The 17492-nt window shown below is 33.7% G+C and overlaps 2 protein-coding genes across 2 annotated transcripts in view; both read left to right on the forward strand.

Moving 5' to 3' along the window:
• The first annotated feature begins 4681 nt into the window (after positions 1-4681).
• On the forward strand, positions 4682-10945 carry LOC109012086 (cell division control protein 2 homolog). Its single transcript, XM_018993561.2, has 9 exons — positions 4682-4870; positions 5884-5929; positions 6025-6209; positions 7298-7418; positions 8018-8191; positions 8995-9158; positions 10084-10171; positions 10313-10366; positions 10636-10945. Exons 2-9 carry the CDS (start codon positions 5921-5923, stop codon positions 10711-10713), a joined length of 873 nt encoding a protein of 290 aa, XP_018849106.1. The 5' UTR covers positions 4682-4870; positions 5884-5920; the 3' UTR covers positions 10714-10945.
• A 2107-nt stretch (positions 10946-13052) lies between these two features.
• LOC109012085 (probable cyclic nucleotide-gated ion channel 20, chloroplastic) overlaps positions 13053-17492 on the forward strand; it is a 50493-nt gene continuing 46053 nt past the window's right edge. Inside the window, exons 1-2 of the mRNA XM_018993559.2 lie at positions 13053-13178; positions 13414-13507. The gene's annotated coding sequence lies outside the window, so the exon portion shown is untranslated. The remainder of the gene's footprint in view (positions 13179-13413; positions 13508-17492) is intronic.

Below are 17492 nucleotides of genomic sequence, written 5' to 3' on the forward strand. Positions count from 1 at the left end.
GGGTGCAAAAGCTTTCAACAAGGTGTTTCTTATCTTGGGTAAGTTAAGGGAAATTGCCTTAATCTGATTACCCTTAAAATTGTTTGCACGAGTGTTCAAACTTTTTAGGATCTGGAGGAAGTATACCACCACACTCTTACCACTTAAGCTAACTTGTATGCAGTTTGTTTAATGTCTTGTTTTCATCTATTGTCCAAGCAAAAGAATCATTCATGCCCAGCCCTCAAAAGTTATACCGAAGATGGTTTAACCATTATGATAAATGGATCATTGTCATTAAATGAATTTTAGGATGGGCAGGGAAATGTTTCTAAAGGGTTTGCAGGTAGTTTTGTGGTGAATGGACATGTCATGGTTCATTCTTTATTCTTGTGCTCACTATCATATCAAAAAAATTCTTGTACTCACTATCATATCACTAAGTATGCACTGTCTTATTGTATTTTACAACAGTTTACATTTTCTCTATTGGTGCTCAAATTTTCAGTTAGTTTGTGAACTCTCTACATCATTTCAAATAAACAAAAACAAAGTTCAAATATTGTCATGGGTAATTTTACTATGAACAACTTAACAAGTAGAATGTTTTTCTTTTTCCTTGAGGTCCTTCCTGACCCGTTTATTCTATTTACAATTGCAGATACATGCTGAAATAATTAGTTATGTTTTGAATATATGATTTTCAGGTGACTAGAGTTTCTGCCTCAGAAGATTCATAGAAGGTCTTCAGCAGTGAAGATTTTTGTATGTTGAAAATGAAGTCTTGATGCTTTGTAAATACAACTAGATCATGTATGGAACTCAAGCGTATAATATAATCTGTATTTTGGTATATATGAGTCGCATTCTTTTTGTGAAGGCCTTGTCCTATTATCTTCCACTCCCCAATTCTTTTATTTATGATCATCATAGTCTCTCTCTTGCCTATGATGACCATATGAAAATTTCATGCTATAGTATGTAAATCAAAGAATGTGATTGTTTGCAAGTTTGATTGTTTTTTAGGAGTTTGGAGTTATCACACAATGACTTGAATATCATGTATTGGAATTGATCAGGTCAAAATTGATCGGAAAATTTTTCATCGGATTCTTTATTGGATTTGGTCGGAAATCGGTTGTTCCTCTCAAATACGAGATTTTCGGTTTGGTTAGTCTAGATGTATCATAACAACAGGTTGTATTAGTTTGTGAATTTTATTTGAGAACTTTTTGTGAATCAAACGTTTTTCTTTTTGAAATGTTGTAGCCAACAAAAAGAAAACGATTTTGTAGCCTAGTCCGAGCCACCCCCACAAATTACAGATCTAAAAGATGTAATCAATTATACCAAATGATACCAATTCTTCTATCCTCTCTCTTTGTAATTATGTTTTTCCTTTGTTTAGATTCTCTCATCTTCTCTCTTGAACAAGGCCTCAAGTGATTAAATGGTGAAGGAGACGACAAGTCGTCAAACAAATAACCGGGATGATTTGGACAAGGCCAAAGCCTCTCAACTATTAAATTGATCTCCTTTGGGATTCAAGATATTCAAGGAAAAATGGCAGAAACAAGTTTTATTATCTTCTCTTCCACCCTCCATTTCTAGAATAAAAGAGAGTTTAGAGAGAACATGATAATTTGTACATAATAACGTAGTTTATTGTGATTTTCACACCGAATATGGTAATGGAAAATGATTTACTTAAAACATTTTTTACAATACTTTACACAATTATGTTTTAAATGAAGAGTACTTTTGTAAAATATCTTATAAAAATAACATTACTTTACAAAAATATCCTCATTTTATAACATTGTTGTGCAATGTGATATGTGTATATCATTACTCATCTCATCTCATTTTAACTCAATATCTGAACACAACTCAAATATAGACACTTGTTCAATTCTAAAGTTTTAAATTTAACTTTTTTATTTAATCATTATTTAATCATTACAACTTTTTTAAACTTCGAAGAAAAATACAAAAAGTAATTCAATTTGTTCAAATCTCAAAACAAAAATATTGTTAAAAAAATGATATTCTAATAATATTTCTAACTTTATAATATTTTTATTCAACTTCTTCTTTCTCATTTTCTAAAATTCTATAAAATATATTAACTCAAACTATTTTACTATTATTTATAGATGAGAAGTGCCATACGGCATCCACTGTAGTGGTGCACACAATGCACACACTACGTGGATGCCTCTCATCCAATTGTTTTTTTTTTCTTCCTTCGGCTTGTCTCTCTCACCAACGTCTCTCTCTCTCATCGTATCCGCTCTCTCTCATCTCTGCTCTCTCTCTCGTCTCGCTCTCTCTCTCATCTCCACTCTCTCTCTCTCATCTCTACTCTCGGTCTCTCTCTCTCTCGCCGTCTCGCTCTCTCTCTCATTTCCATTCTCTCTCTCTCTCATATCTGCTCTCGGTCTCTCTCTCTCTCTCTCTCTCTCTCTCGCCGTCTCGCTCTCTCTCGGCTCGCTCTCTCTCTCATTTCCACTCTCTCTCTCTCTCATATCTGCTCTCGGTCTCTCTCTCTCTCTCTCTCGTCGTCTCGCTCTCTCTCGGCGTCTCGCTCTCTCTCTCATCTCTCGTCTCGCTCTCTCTCTCATCTATGCTCTAGGTCTCTCTCTCTCGTCGTCTCGCTCTCTCTCTCATCTCTCGTCTCGCTCTCTCTCTCATCTCTACTCTCTCTCTCGCTCGCTCTCTCTCTCATCGCTCGCTCGCTCGCTCTCTCTCTCTCATCTCTCATCTGCTCTCTCTCTCTCATGTTCTCATCTCTCATCTGCGCTCTCTCTCTCTCACATCTCTCATTTGCTCTCTCTCTCTCATCTCTCATCTGTGCTCTCTCTCTCATCTGTGCTCTCTCTCTCTCGTTTTCCCTCTCAAACATGTGGTGTATATTTTGACACCTAATGTGTGCAAAATTGGCTTCTATAAACAGTGGCTTCTATATATCATTTTTCTTTATAGATATATCATCTTAAGGAGAGAAGACATAAAATTGTGATTTGACCTGTTTGGATAGTCAACTAATCTCGCTAATTATTACAACTTTTTCAAACTTCTAAATAAAATATAATAAATAATTTAACTTTTTTTAAATTTTAAAATAAAAATAATATTTTATTTAACATTCATCTCGTCTTATTTAATCTCAAATCACTATCCCAATTAGGTCTAAAAACCGACAAGAAGGCGAAAAATGGGAAGGCATCAATTCGAAAAGAGAGGTCTAGGAAAGTTGGAGACTTTTGGCTTCAATGTCTTGAAGGGAAAAGGGTCCAGAGAGGGCAGCTTCATCTTCATCTCCATGCTCAAATATAATTTATTGCTTAGAAAGACACTATTAACGCTTCTATAAAACATGACTTTAGTGAATTTCACCTTCTCGAGACCCGTAGAAATTGGTTTTAGTGTAAACCTATATAAATCTTTGTGCTCTTTATACCATAACGTATATTTATGCAATACTTCATTGTCATCGATACATGATATCTGATATTATTTGAGATTGAAAAATTTTTATTCCTTATATTATTTTAATGAGATTCTAATTCAACTATATTATTGACTAATCATTTTAAAATATAATTGTATAGTTTGGTCCCTTTTATTAGAGTGTTACAATTTATATTTACAAATAATGAATGTTCAATGCATCCATGATTTCTAAATGAAAAATTCTACTCATATGTGGTGTATGAATTTCATATTCTCGAAGCCCATAGATATTGGTGTATGAAAAATTTTACATTATACATAATTTTTTTTCTCTTATCAAATATGTGGTGTATGAATGATGAATATAATAATTCAATTAGTTTATGAAGAATAATAATAAAAAAAAAAACTCTAAATAAAAAATGTCAAAATTCTTTGTCAATATAAAAGAGGAATGATCATAAGATGATATTATTTTGTCCACGTGACCAAAAAAGTCTCAACAATACTTTTTTATTTTAAAAAATAGCGTTGCTACTCATAATTCCCCACACCACGCATTACTTAATTTTAATTTTTATTTTTTTAGTTATATTCTTCATAAATTAATTGAGTTTTTATACTTATCATTCATATACCACATATTTAGTAAGAGAAAAAAATAAAAAAAAATAAAAAAATCATGTTTAGTGTATAGTGTAGAAATGATGAGTAACATTTTTCTTAAAAAATTGCTAAAAATGATAATATGCACAATTGTTAAAATTAAAGGTGAAATTTATAAATTTTGCTGAATATTTATTATAGTTCAATTTATTGGAAATTGGGATTTCAACTTTAAGGCTACCTTTGGGTTAAATTTATTTTAATATATCTCAAATCAATTATCTATGAGATTTATTATATTTTTAGTATTTTATAAAAGAATTAAACATATCTCAACAGTAATTTTATAAATTAAAAAAATCTCAGTAAGATTCTAAAACACTATTATTTTGGATAAACTCAGATCATCGGCTCATTTATATTGAAAAATATTTTCAATCTATCTCATATCTTTATTATAATTTTCATAAATTTTTATATAAAATATAATAAATAATTTAAATTTTATAAATTTTAAAATAATAATAATATTTTAATAATATTTTATTTAATTTTTATTTCATCTCGTATCAATGATTATCCAAAACTTCTCAGCAGCCAAAGGCAGCCTAAGAAAATAATTGAGGAAATATAGAAAAGAAAAAGGTAAAGCGGAGCGGGTGGGGGACTGGCATCCTCTTCGCTCATTGGTCTCCCAGTAATTTGGTCTTTGGCCTTTAAAGCACAACGGAGTCGTCGTCTTCGTGGCTCTGCGATTCTCTCAGTGGCTTCGACCTGAAAATCTTAAACCAGAGCGCCCAACTCTACCAGATCCAACTTTCCTCTACCGGTACTTCGCTGCTCTCCTAATTTCCCTTTGTACATTTTACTTGTTGAACTGACTTCACCACTATCTTATTATTCTTTACCTTCCTCTCCTTGTGCATCGCCATTCTCCAATTTCTCTTCTCAGATACGCGAATCCACTGAATTTTTCTTCGATTATGTACATTTTACTCACTGAACTGAACATCAACACTTTCCTGTTATTTCTTACTTCGTTTTGAGTCTTGACTGCAATTTTTTGCGGCGATAACTTTTTTATTTTTATTTTTAAGATGGTTATGTGATATTTGAAATGTGCGTCTTATGTGGAAATGACGCTTAATTATTTGCTTTTGGATTTGAAAGATTTGTTGTTCTTCATGGCAGTTCTGTTGACAACAGAATTTTGGCGCCGAAATTGATTGACTGGCGGCTACGTAGTTGGTTTCCATGATTTACAAGAATTCAGGATTTTTCACTCACATGTTCTGTCGTATGACTGCGATTATATGTACAAGTTCAATTTCAAATCAAAATGCACTTTCTAGTAATTAGGTTTCAAATTTCTCTAGTGTAACTGAGTACATACTGAGAGCAGATGGATTGGTAGGTCAATATAGAAGAGAAGAGTGACCGGAAGAGAGAGTGCCAGCAACACAATTTTTATATCTTTATAAAAAAAGAAAAAAGAAATATATGAAATTACATTCCTTTTGTGGCGGAATGCTGATTGGACTCGGAAATGAAATCCGTATTACAGGACCAACCTACTTAATAATGTGAACTTAGTGCTGTATTGGTAAAGTTCTAGAACTTTTTTGTGTCGTGACTAGGAAAGTTATTGAGGGGGATCCAATACCATTTCTAGAACCGAGCACATAGCTGATAGATTGTGTTCTCTCACTTCCTGGCCTAATGCTATGCACGTGTATGTATATATGTCTGCTTGTTCTGTTTCTCTTGAGATAATCTTTAATGTTATAATTATACTTAATTTAATAACTTCACTAAATTAGTTATATCTCCCTGGGATTGTAGCTTCAACTTGAGCGGAGGGCTGCTTTACCTGGGCTGGATGGACCAGGTTAGTGAAAGTGTTTCTCAAATTTCAGTTTATTATTTTGTGAGTTATTTTGTTTTTAATTCGCGTAATAGTTATGATGTCTCTGTATGTGACAGTATGAGAAGGTTGAGAAGATTGGGGAAGGAACCTATGGTGTGGTATATAAGGCTCGTAACCGTAAGACGAATCAGACTCTAGCTTTAAAGAAGATTCGCTTGGAGCAGGAAGACGAGGGAGTACCAAGCACGGCAATACGGGAAATCTCCCTCTTGAAAGAAATGCAGCATGGGAACATTGTCAAGTATTCCTCAGATTTATGCCGTTTACTGATGTTAATTTAGGAGCATTCATATGACATAAGGATGAGAGTATTGGGAACATGAATTTTAAGTGCATTCTATCACTTGCTACCATGTGGTTTTTTCCTTGCTAATCATAATCTAGGTTTTAATTTCCCTTCTATGCCATCAAGACCACTGCCACTGCTGCTTCTCTGATTTTTAAGGGAGAAACTGCTTTAGTCATTCCTCTCAAGGCAATCTGGTTTGTTTCTTCCAGGAGAAATCCTTTACCATTTTCATGTGGTTGATTGCTTGTTAAACTGATGGACGAATGCATGTACAGTTACAAGGCTTATGTATAGGTAGACTCTTTTTTTCCTCTTCATTTTCCTTTTTGGATGTGTGCTAGAAGATAAGTATTCTAGTTTGAGAATGTTAGTTCTCATAATATTCTCTAGCTTAACAAGGACAATGGCATTAGCGTCGGTGTCTAGCAGTGTATGAATTATGATTGTTTGGCATAGCCACTTCAAGACAAAGTGAGTGCAATTTTGTTTTTCTAAAGATTATTAGAAGAGTGGGCATGCTGTATAAATTTTAACCAATGGAAATATTCATGTGTAATGCTCAGCCTCTATTATTTACCCTTTGAAGTTGGATGTTTATTTTAATTTTTGTCCATTCATAGTTGCCTGTAATTATCTATGGAGAGAAGGGTGGTTGAGTTTCTAGCAAATTGGAGGAGCCATCATGGTAACTCACAAATTGTAGCAATTCGGAAGATGATCCCAACTTGTCTTAGTGGTGCCTATGGATGGAGAAGAATGAAAGAAGCTTTGAAGATTGCGAGCGGTCGATGGACAAGCTTAGAATGTTTTTCTTTAATACTTTATTCCATTGGTCAATTGCAATAGACTTTAATGGCTTGAATATTCATGATTTCCTTGTAACCTAGTCAATTATGCATAGGTGTTGCTCTTGTATGTCCTGTGTACTTGGACAATGTCTACTTTTTACCATCAATAAAATTATTGTTTACTACTTATCAAAAAAATAAAATTATTATTTACTGATAAAAAAAAAATTGTTGATAGATTTTTGTTGACAGGTTACAGGACGTAGTGCACAGCGAGAAGCGCTTGTATCTGGTTTTTGAGTACCTTGACTTGGATTTGAAGAAGCACATGGATTCATCTCCAGAATTTGCAAATGATCTACGCCAAATAAAAGTAGGTGACTTCTGCTGTTTGGAGTTTTCACAATCCATGTGATAAGTCTCTCTTTTTCTTCTTCTTCTTCTTCTATTTTTTTTTTTTTTATACCTTCAAACATTTTGAGCAAAAAAGTTATAGTTCACTTTATAGTTACTTGATCAGCAAACCAAAGTATGTCATGTTCGGGGCAGGCCATTTCTTGGTGTAGTGCCTTGTGGCGTTAATGATGTGGTTAGGGTGATGGTAGACAAAGATGCTAATGTTTGTTTTTCTAAATGCTTCTGAACAATTTTCTTTTTCATCTTTACTAAATTCTATTTATTGTAGGCCATGAGTTTGCAAGCCTAGTATATGTGTTATTTATTACATTTGTTTCACTCTCTTTACCTGTTGAGCATATTTAGAGTTCTTTCTAACTGAATCTAATATGATGTGCATATTTTGCTTCTAATTTTTTTTTTTTACTTCTAGTTAATTTTTCTAGCATTTTTAGTGTGATGTATTAAATTTCTTTCTGCTTCAGCTTGATTCTTATTATTAAATTCGGTGACAATGATGTAATGAGACCATATCCTATGGAAATTCTCAATTTGTGACATTTCCCATTTCTGCAGATGTTTCTTCATCAAATTCTCCGTGGCATTGCTTACTGTCATTCCCATAGAGTTCTTCATCGAGATCTGAAACCCCAGAATTTGCTAATAGATCGCCGCAGCAATTCGCTAAAGCTTGCAGACTTTGGGCTGGCCAGAGCATTTGGTATTCCTGTCAGGACATTTACACATGAGGTATAATTATGCTCTGGGTTCAACTTTACTTATCTTCTTCTGTTTTTCTAGTAAAGTGTATCCTGATGTTGAATGTAGCAATTTATCAAAATTTTCTTTGTTCGTGGCCAAAATTTGACCACTATGATTACATTACATGCGCCTCATATGAAAAAATAATAATAAAAATGTAAAGCAAATGGTCTTTAGATCAAATGGCATCTCCTTCCCCATTAAGTTGTAAATGGTGACATCAACGGTTGAATCCCATAGGATTGTGAGTTTTTTTTAACATATCCAAAAGAAAAAGATCAAACACAATGTGAAGAAAAGATGTGCATTTTCGTGCTGAGAGTGATCTGTTTTCTGTCGTCTTTCAGTTTATGAGTTTTTTCCTCTCTCTTCACAAGCCCCTTTGAAAAATGAAGCCTGAAATGGTGGTCGATTTGCTACCTTTTTTTTTGAAGTCATTAATCGGTAATTGCTTTAGGAAAACTATATGAGGCATCTGTTGAAACTAATCAATAAAAATCTGTTATTCATGATTTGTCCCTTTTTTTTTAATGAGCAATTATTCTTGATTTTTCAAATTGTCAGCGGTGAGTCCCTTGATCGACAGTAGAATCTTTGGAAAATATATGGTGGAAAAACGATCTTAAATTTAATTTGTTGTTGGATTTTATCAATTTAGAGTCAAAATGATATTGGGAATCTGGTTGTGTATCATACGTTCTTAGAATTCTTTGTTGTCCCTTGCGGCGTGAAATTTTCAAACAGTCAATTATTTCTGTACCTGGTTGATGATTTTTGGTGGCTCTTTTTAGGTGGTGACTCTCTGGTATAGAGCTCCAGAAATATTGCTTGGATCCCGCCATTACTCTACCCCTGTTGATGTGTGGTCAGTCGGTTGTATATTTGCTGAGATGGTTAATCAACGGGCATTATTTCCTGGGGACTCTGAGATTGATGAGCTGTTCAAGATTTTCAGGTGAATAGCTTCCCAGCCACATTTTTTAACTATTAATTTTCCTGGAGAATTTAGTTGCAGCCATATCTTTGGCAGATGATTCTAGAATGTGCCATGAGTGAATACCTATAAAACAATGTGCTATGAGTGAATAATTTGGTTTGCATCTAAAAAGATTATTCCTAGTCTGAAATAGATGAATGTGTGCTCATATAAATTTTCATTAGGTACGTATGAGAAGAAGGATGAAATTTTCATTGGGATTATTGTAGTCTTGAACTCAGTGTACTTTTGAATCTCTTTTATACATATGAACTTTTTTATTTTTCCTGATTTTACCGGATCAAATAATATGGTTTTCACATTCTGTGGCATTCTGCTAAATGTTGGTTTTGTTCATCTAAATAATATTGGAAACTAAGCCAGTTGAATTTTTTCTAGAAATAAAATTTCCCAACATTTCAAAAGTATATGACATGCTTCTATCGTTTAAGTTTAAAGTTTTATATGGGGGAAAAAACTTGAAAGATTCCTCTCGATGTGGCTTTTGAAGAAACCAAATATCATAAATAGATGCCAAGGGACTGGTTGGATGACCTTGAATAAATAATATAAGAAATGAAATAGTGCCCCCCCCCCAAAAAAAAAAAAAAACGCAGCACATACAAACACATCCGAGTCAGGCAAAAAACCAATGTGAAAAGAAGTAAAAGTAGTTGGCTTTGTCCAGTTGTTCTGTCACTGTGTTCATTCTTATATATTGTTTGTGGAAGAAGTATTTTCACATTGATAGGAATCACTCATTTTGTGGATTTAGAGAAAGTGAAGCTTGATTTTATTCTCTGTTAGTTAACATATCAAACGGTTGCAAAGGGTCATTACATGACTTCTCTTCCAAATAAGCTAGTAAAGTATTTTATTCATATATGTTTGTTCTTATATGAAGAGTCTTGGGTACTCCAAAAGATGATACATGGCCTGGAGTGACTTCTTTGCCTGATTATAAATCTGCTTTTCCCAAATGGCCTCCTAAGGTAACTATAACTTTATCTGACATGCTATGTTCCATAAATTTCCGTTACCACGACTGATTAAAAAAAAAAATCAATTACAAATTCTGGAGTGCACACTTCCTTGGCAATTTAAAAGGTGCCTGTTTAAACTTTACGGTGCAGGATCTGGCTACTGTGGTTCCAAGTCTTGATTCAACTGGAGTTGATCTTCTTTCTGTAAGTACATTTGACACACACACATTTAGTTTCTATTTGGTCACTTAAGTTTACTTTTATCAACTACCTGCAAACACTCCTATGCTTTTATTCGCCCGGATCATTTCCGGTTTTTTCGGAAAAAGAAATCTTAGTTATACTATGCGAGCATGGAAATGAATGAAAACCCCAGTCAGCTAGAGGACCTTTTCTTACCCTATTCACTAGGCAATTACAAATGGATCAAATGGTATGCACTACTGCTTAATCATTTCGGTATCGTGTTCCAGAAAATGCTCTGCTTGGATCCCAGCAGAAGAATTACGGCCAGGAGCGCTCTCGAGCATGAATACTTCAGAGATCTCTGAATTATACCCCCGTGATGAATCTCTGTAACTATCCTCAGTGGCAGAGAAGTGTCTATAGTAATGTGTAGCAAATGCGTAGCTTTTGATTGTGTGAGAAAGGTGTGCTGCTTTTGATGCAATTTATCTGTTTTTTTTTTTTTTTTCCTTTTTCAATTTCTTCGGATTGAGTTTAGATTACTCTGATTTGGTTTTTGACACGGATATTGGAATCAACTATACTATGCTCATTTTTTATTCTCCTCTTCATGCCCTATTCCTAAAGATGTTACGGGCAGTTTGTTACCCCCATACGCTTGTACTTGAAACAGACTATATATCTCCGATAAAGGATCTATTTTCATGTGAAATTAAAAAATTGGATTTACCTTGTATTTCCTATATGTATACTGGCTCATCCTCTCTTCCCTTTTCCTAAATCGACTGGAAGTCACACACCAGATTTCTGTGATTATAAGTTCATTCCATGCCGGGATAGACCGGAATAGGATTATGTTATATACATTCTAGAAGCGGTTTTGTTGGAGGAACAGGAAAGTGGATCAAGAAGTTTTCAAACGCAAGGGTCATAAGTGGGAAAGACAAAAACATTGAATGTTGAACTTGTTATATTGAATGTTGTATTTTTTGAACATTGAATGTTGTTTCGTCTCTTTTCTAAGTTTCCTTAACTTGAGATCTTTATTAAAAAAAAAAAAAACCATTTATCTATATAAATAAGTAATTTAGACATTTATAAAGAATTGCAAATAATAGCAAAACTTCTAGACACATTAAAAAAAAAAAAAAAAATCAAGGTGGCTAAATTTTTGCAAAAAATCCATCACTTTGTGCCTATATTTATGGAAAGAAACACTACTAATGAGATAAACGATTTAAGATAAAACTTCCATTTTTGGAGGAAGACATTAGGCTTCGTTTGTTTTTGTAGGTGAGGTGAGATGAATTGAGATTAAAGTTAAAAAGTTAAATAAAATATTATTAGAATATATTTTTTTAATATTATTTTTTTTTTAAAATTTAAAAAAGTTGAATTGTTTATTTTATTTTGTATATAAATTTGAAAAAATTGTAATGATCAGATTATATGAGTTGAGAGAAATTGTAAAAACAAACGAGTCTAAATCATAGGAACATTTTAGATTTTAGATAGAAATATTAGTTCTCTTAGACATTTTTAATTATCTTGTTTTTTATTTTTATTTTTAAAATTTTAATTTGGAAACAAAAATCGAAATTTTCCTCGCTTTTGCGTTAGAAAACAAAAGAGAAAAAAAATTAATTAAAGATGGAATAGTCGAAGTCAAAATGGTGGTGCGGCCTGCGGCGAATGAACAAGTACAACGTAGAGCCCTAATTTTATATACGCAATTTGTCACCAATATATATTTATTTATATATTTATTTTTGGAATTTAGAATGGGATTGTGCAATACGGCATTATCATCCAACAATCATTTATTTTAATATTATTTAATGGGATAAACTAAAGGAATATATATAAATATATATTTATTACCAATAATGTACATTTGTCAAAAATAAAATTCTTTAGGGTTATCTGTCATTCCTTAATTATTGTTTTCAAATATGATAAATAGGATCCTAACACATCAATATCTACCATTTTTAAATTCAAATATTTATTATCTTATTTTTTCATTTTTTTATTATTTATAAATAACTTATAATTCATGAACATCTATTTAGTACAATTAATATACTTAATAAATATAGTATCCACCCTCATCATCCTTCTATTTATTGCTACTTATTATTATTATATATCCTTAAACATAATATGTGAAGGAGTCAAAGTTTATTAATTAGAATATAAATCCTCTTTATTTTCCTAATTTCATTAGATAATTTAATTTATCAAAATAGATATATTATGTAATTTTTATAATATTTAATATATTTTTTAAAGTAATACTAGAAAAAATCTTATTTTTTTAGAAAAAAAAAATTATTATTAAAATTAATTTTCATTATATAAATAATAAATCTCATATCTATTTATTTTTTAAAAAAGAGTACGCGAATTATATGGAAATATAATTTCTTAATATTTAGTTTTTTTTAGATTAAATGAGATAAATTAAGATAAAAATTAAAAATTGAATAAAATATTATTAAAATTTATTTTTATTTTAAAATTTAAAAAAATTAAATTATTTATTTTATTTTATATAAAAATTTAAAAATATTATAATAATTATATAAAATAAAATGGATTGAGATAAAAACAAATTATTTCTGCTGAGCAACGTCTGGGACGAGATTTATGACGGGAAAAGGACAGGAAACCACTCTCATTAAAAATGGAAGGTTGAAGGAAAGAGAGTGCTGACCGCTGAGCAAGCGGGCGTTCCATGTTTGGTATGGGGGGCGTGGTAATCCCGCCAGCGCTGAGCGGAGATTTCGTAGAGTTCCAAGCATGGGGCTAATGAGGCGAAGCCAAACATGTAGTACCACTACCAATAGATATGCTTTTCCTCTGTCTTTATTCGCAACTAAGTGACTGACTTTTCAAAGTCTCGCAACTCTTTTTCTTCTTTTTGTTTTGTTTTTGCTTTTTCTTTTATCTGCAGTCAGCGTCGCTCCTCTGTTCTGACTAGTTCAAACCACTTTACACTCTCTGAAGATATTCTCATAGCCAAATACCAGCATGGTTATCTCAAGTTTCTTCCTTTTTTTCAGTTGCTTTTTGTGAGGGGGCACTGTCTCAGTTGGCGGCAGGGTGCGTTGTCGATTCGGTTTGCAACTCACTCAACTCGGTACTCAGCTTCAACAGGTGTGTAAAATTTGCAACTTTTTCTTTTGGTTTACGAGTTTGTATCGTTCGTTTGTTTTTTTTTTTTGAGTTAGCCATCCCACAAGTCATTCCCCATTCTTCCTTGGAACTTTTTGTTGGTTTGTTTCTTTTCTGGACGCAGAGTTACAGAATATGCTTTTCTGGGTATACATGGACGTGGATATACGATTCCATGAGAATCTAAATATATGGTGGCGCTCATTGGTTACTGTTTCCAATGGAAACTTGGTGGATAGTTTAACTATGAGAAAGTCTCGTTGTAGAATTGTGAGAGGATCTTGATAAGTGGAAAAAAAGACATGCATGTAGATTTTCAGGTGACACCAAATGCATATAACGGTTAGATAAATGGAGGAGCACTAGTAATACACGGTTCTGGAGGATGGGGTCATGAATTCGGGGTTCACGGCCGTTCACTTACCTGGGGCGGGTGTGATGCGCCCTTCCTTTACGAGGTTCCACGACATAAAAAAATGGGGGTGCTGTCAATACAAGCCTAAGCAGTCTGCACAGTGGATGATCACCATATGTTGGATAATAACACTCAAGACTCAAGAAAGCTTCCCTTTAGGGAAGCTACAAAATATAAGGAATTTAATGTGGGACACTAGTTTTTGTTAAATAGTTTTTCCTTCAATCCAATGTGCTTTTTGGTATTTTATGTTGGGCAATTCACGCTCCGGTCTGATTATGTATTAAGAATGGTCTCAATCTTATTCTTTCTGCCAAAGAGACGATAAGAAATGAATGATTTGATCCTTCAGGACTAATGGATAGAGTGACTATCTAAATTATCTAAATCTATTGTTATATCATAGTAAGGAGTGACTATGTAACTATCTAACTCTGTAATTACATAAAAGTATATTGTCCCAAGCTTGATTGCAATCATTGCTTCCCATATCTACGTAGAAATTGAACTACCTGAAGTCCTACGCTTTTTTGTTCCTTTTAGAGGTGATGATTATGGCCAACTATCCTGCTGGTGTTTTCCTAGGCTTGATTGCCCACATTTCTGCTTATCCAAGGCTTGAGGTAGGCTTTTATGGTTTCCTCCTGATGGTACTACTGAATAGACTCTAGCTAAAGGATTCTAGTTCCATCACTTAATACTATTGTACTACTCTTGTTTTCTCAATTGGGCCTGGGTTTACTTTTATTTTTTTAGAAAAAAAGAATTAGGCCTATGTTAGGCGATGCTGGAAGAGGTTATGGGAACATTTTTTATCTCCTGATTGCAGAGTTAAGAACAACTGCTTGAAGTCAAATTGTACTCTATAGGTTTGCTGATAATCACAATCATGTTTGAAACATAGTTTGTTGGGAAATACATTGTTTGTACCCTCAACCTAGCAGATGTTTTACATTTTACACCCAAAACTACAAAAATTGACACATTGTACCCTCAAACTGCAAAAAAGTTGCAATATGCATTCTTTCTTAAGATCTGACCGTCAAGATTGTGTCATATGGAGTAAGCCTATGGAAATTTATCAGAAAGGAGTGGAACACTTTCGAAAAACATATTAGGTTTGGAGTGGGTGATGGAGCCAAACTCCGATTTTGGTTCAATGCTTGGAATGGGGAAAGCCCTCTTTCCATTGTCTTTCCTGTCGCATTTAACATGGTTGGAAATCAGCAAGTGGCAGTTTCATATTTGCTGTGTTGTGCCAATGGGACGGTAACTTGGAATGTCACTTTTACTAGAAATGCTCAGGATTATGAATTTGATGAGATGACAGCCTTTTATAGGTACTTGTATTCAGCAAAGGTAGGAGGAAATGAGGGTGACCGTATGTTGTGGATTCACACGGGGAGAAAAAAGTTTACTGTTAAATCCTTTTACAAGGCTTTGACAGTACAACAACCCACTTTCTTCCCATGGAAGAGTATTTGGAAGGCATTAGCTCCGTCTAAAGTTGTTTTTTTTACTTGGACAGTTGCGCTTGGAAAGATTTTGACGGTTGATAATTTAAGGAAGCGGGGTATAGTGGTCATGGAGTGGTGCTACATGTGCAAAAAGAATGGAGAATCGATAAATCACTTGCTTTTACATTGTGAAGTGGCGGGGGAATTATGGGCTGGTATCCTTGATAGAGCCGGACTGAGTTGGGTAATGCCTAAGAGTGTGGTGAAATTACTAGCGTGCTGGAACAGGAGGCATATCGGTGCACAATTGGCAGTAGTGTGGCGTATGATACCTTTGTGCTTAATGTGGTGTCTATAGTCGGAAATGAATGATAGGTGTTTTAACAACAAGGAGCATGTAGTAGGGGAAATTTGGAATTTTTTTATATTCTCTCTTTTACAGTGGTTTTCTGCTAATGTATTGAAGGGTGTGAATGTCTATGAGTTTCTATCTTCTTTTCAGTTCACTAAAATGTAATTAGGTGTCTCACTTTGTATACTTCATGTGTACTTGGGCATTGCCTAGTTTCATTCTATTCAATAAAGCTACTTATTTACTTATAAAAAAAATGAAGATTGTGTCATGTGTTAGTTTTTAGTAGTTTGAGAGTGCAATGCATCATATTTGGCAGTTCTAGGTGCAAAGTGTAAAATGCCTGATATTTGAGGGTTACACCGTGTATTTTCCCCTAATTTATCTTGTACTAGTGAATCATTTATTTTGTACTCTGTAAGTCCAATGAAAAACTCTTCTTTATTTAAATTGTAAGCATAACAGAATGAAATATGTTTTTACGGTTAACTAATTTTTTTTTTCCAAAATGTGGTTTTATTGCATCAATATCTCAAAGTTTTACTAACAACCAGGGTTTTAAATTTTGAGAATATTAGAGATATTAGATGGGTTAGAAAATATGATATTTTGCTGATATTTGGGAGAAGGTTTTAAAACATTTGGTATATATCAGGTTTTTTATATCAATATTTTTTATAGTTTTGTCTATATTTGTTTGAAAGTTGGCCAATATATATGCTACGTATCTCAATGATATTTTTTTTATTGGTAAACAAGATTTTATTGATCCTAAGAATAGGAAAGTGCCCAAGTACATGTGACACATGCAAGAGTGTCGCCTATGCTTAATGTTCTAGTGAAAGAAATTCATGAATGCTCATGCCATTAGAATCGACCAATGTAACAAAGTGTTAAAAAAGAAATTTCTAAGCTCGTCCATTGATTTCCAAATACTCTTCCATGGAAATGGACTTGCATCATTCATGGATTGCTAGAAGGAGCTGTTGTTGAACTTCCCTTTCTTAGAGGGGTGTGAAGAAATCTTATTTTCTGCTACCTCCATACAAAGAGTAATACTAGGTACAAGCCCAAAATATACAAACCCTGCGTAGGCCCTTTGTAAGAAGGTGGGTCCCACTAAAAAAGAAATTTTTTTTTTTTTTTAATACTTTTTAAAGATAGGGTCCATTTTTTTACAAGGCGACTGTCATTGGGTGACTCTAAAGAATGTAACACTCCATTGGGGAGTGCCATTGGATAAATCTAAGATGTCCGCAATCAAGGCTTCCTTTATTCTTGCTATCCCATAGAATTCTGGATAAGCTTCCTTGAGTGCCCTCTTGCCATACCATATGTCATGCCAAAATTTAATTCTGGACCTATCACCCACCTCAAAGTGGGTATAGCTAAGGTATTTATCCCATCCTCTTCTTATGTGCTTCCAAAACCCCAGCCCACGTGTCCCACTCTCCTCGTTTGAGCCATCCTTGCCATGCTCTACCATACTTTGAATCTATGATGGTTCTCCACAAGGCCCCCGTTCTAGTGGGTATCTCCATAACCATTTTCCCAACAAAGCCTTGTTAAAAATCTGCAAATTTCGGATACTCAGATCTCTTTCTGAAATTGGAGAACATGCTATGGCCCATTTTACCACGTGAAATTTAAACTCATCATTTGCCCCCATGTAAGAAATCCCATTGAAGTTTCTCCATGCGATAAGCCACCTTGGTGGGATGCAGAAATAATGATAGGAAGTAG

The sequence above is a fragment of the Juglans regia genome, chromosome 6 (genome assembly GCF_001411555.2).
Source record: "Juglans regia cultivar Chandler chromosome 6, Walnut 2.0, whole genome shotgun sequence".
Taxonomy (NCBI): domain Eukaryota; kingdom Viridiplantae; phylum Streptophyta; class Magnoliopsida; order Fagales; family Juglandaceae; genus Juglans; species Juglans regia.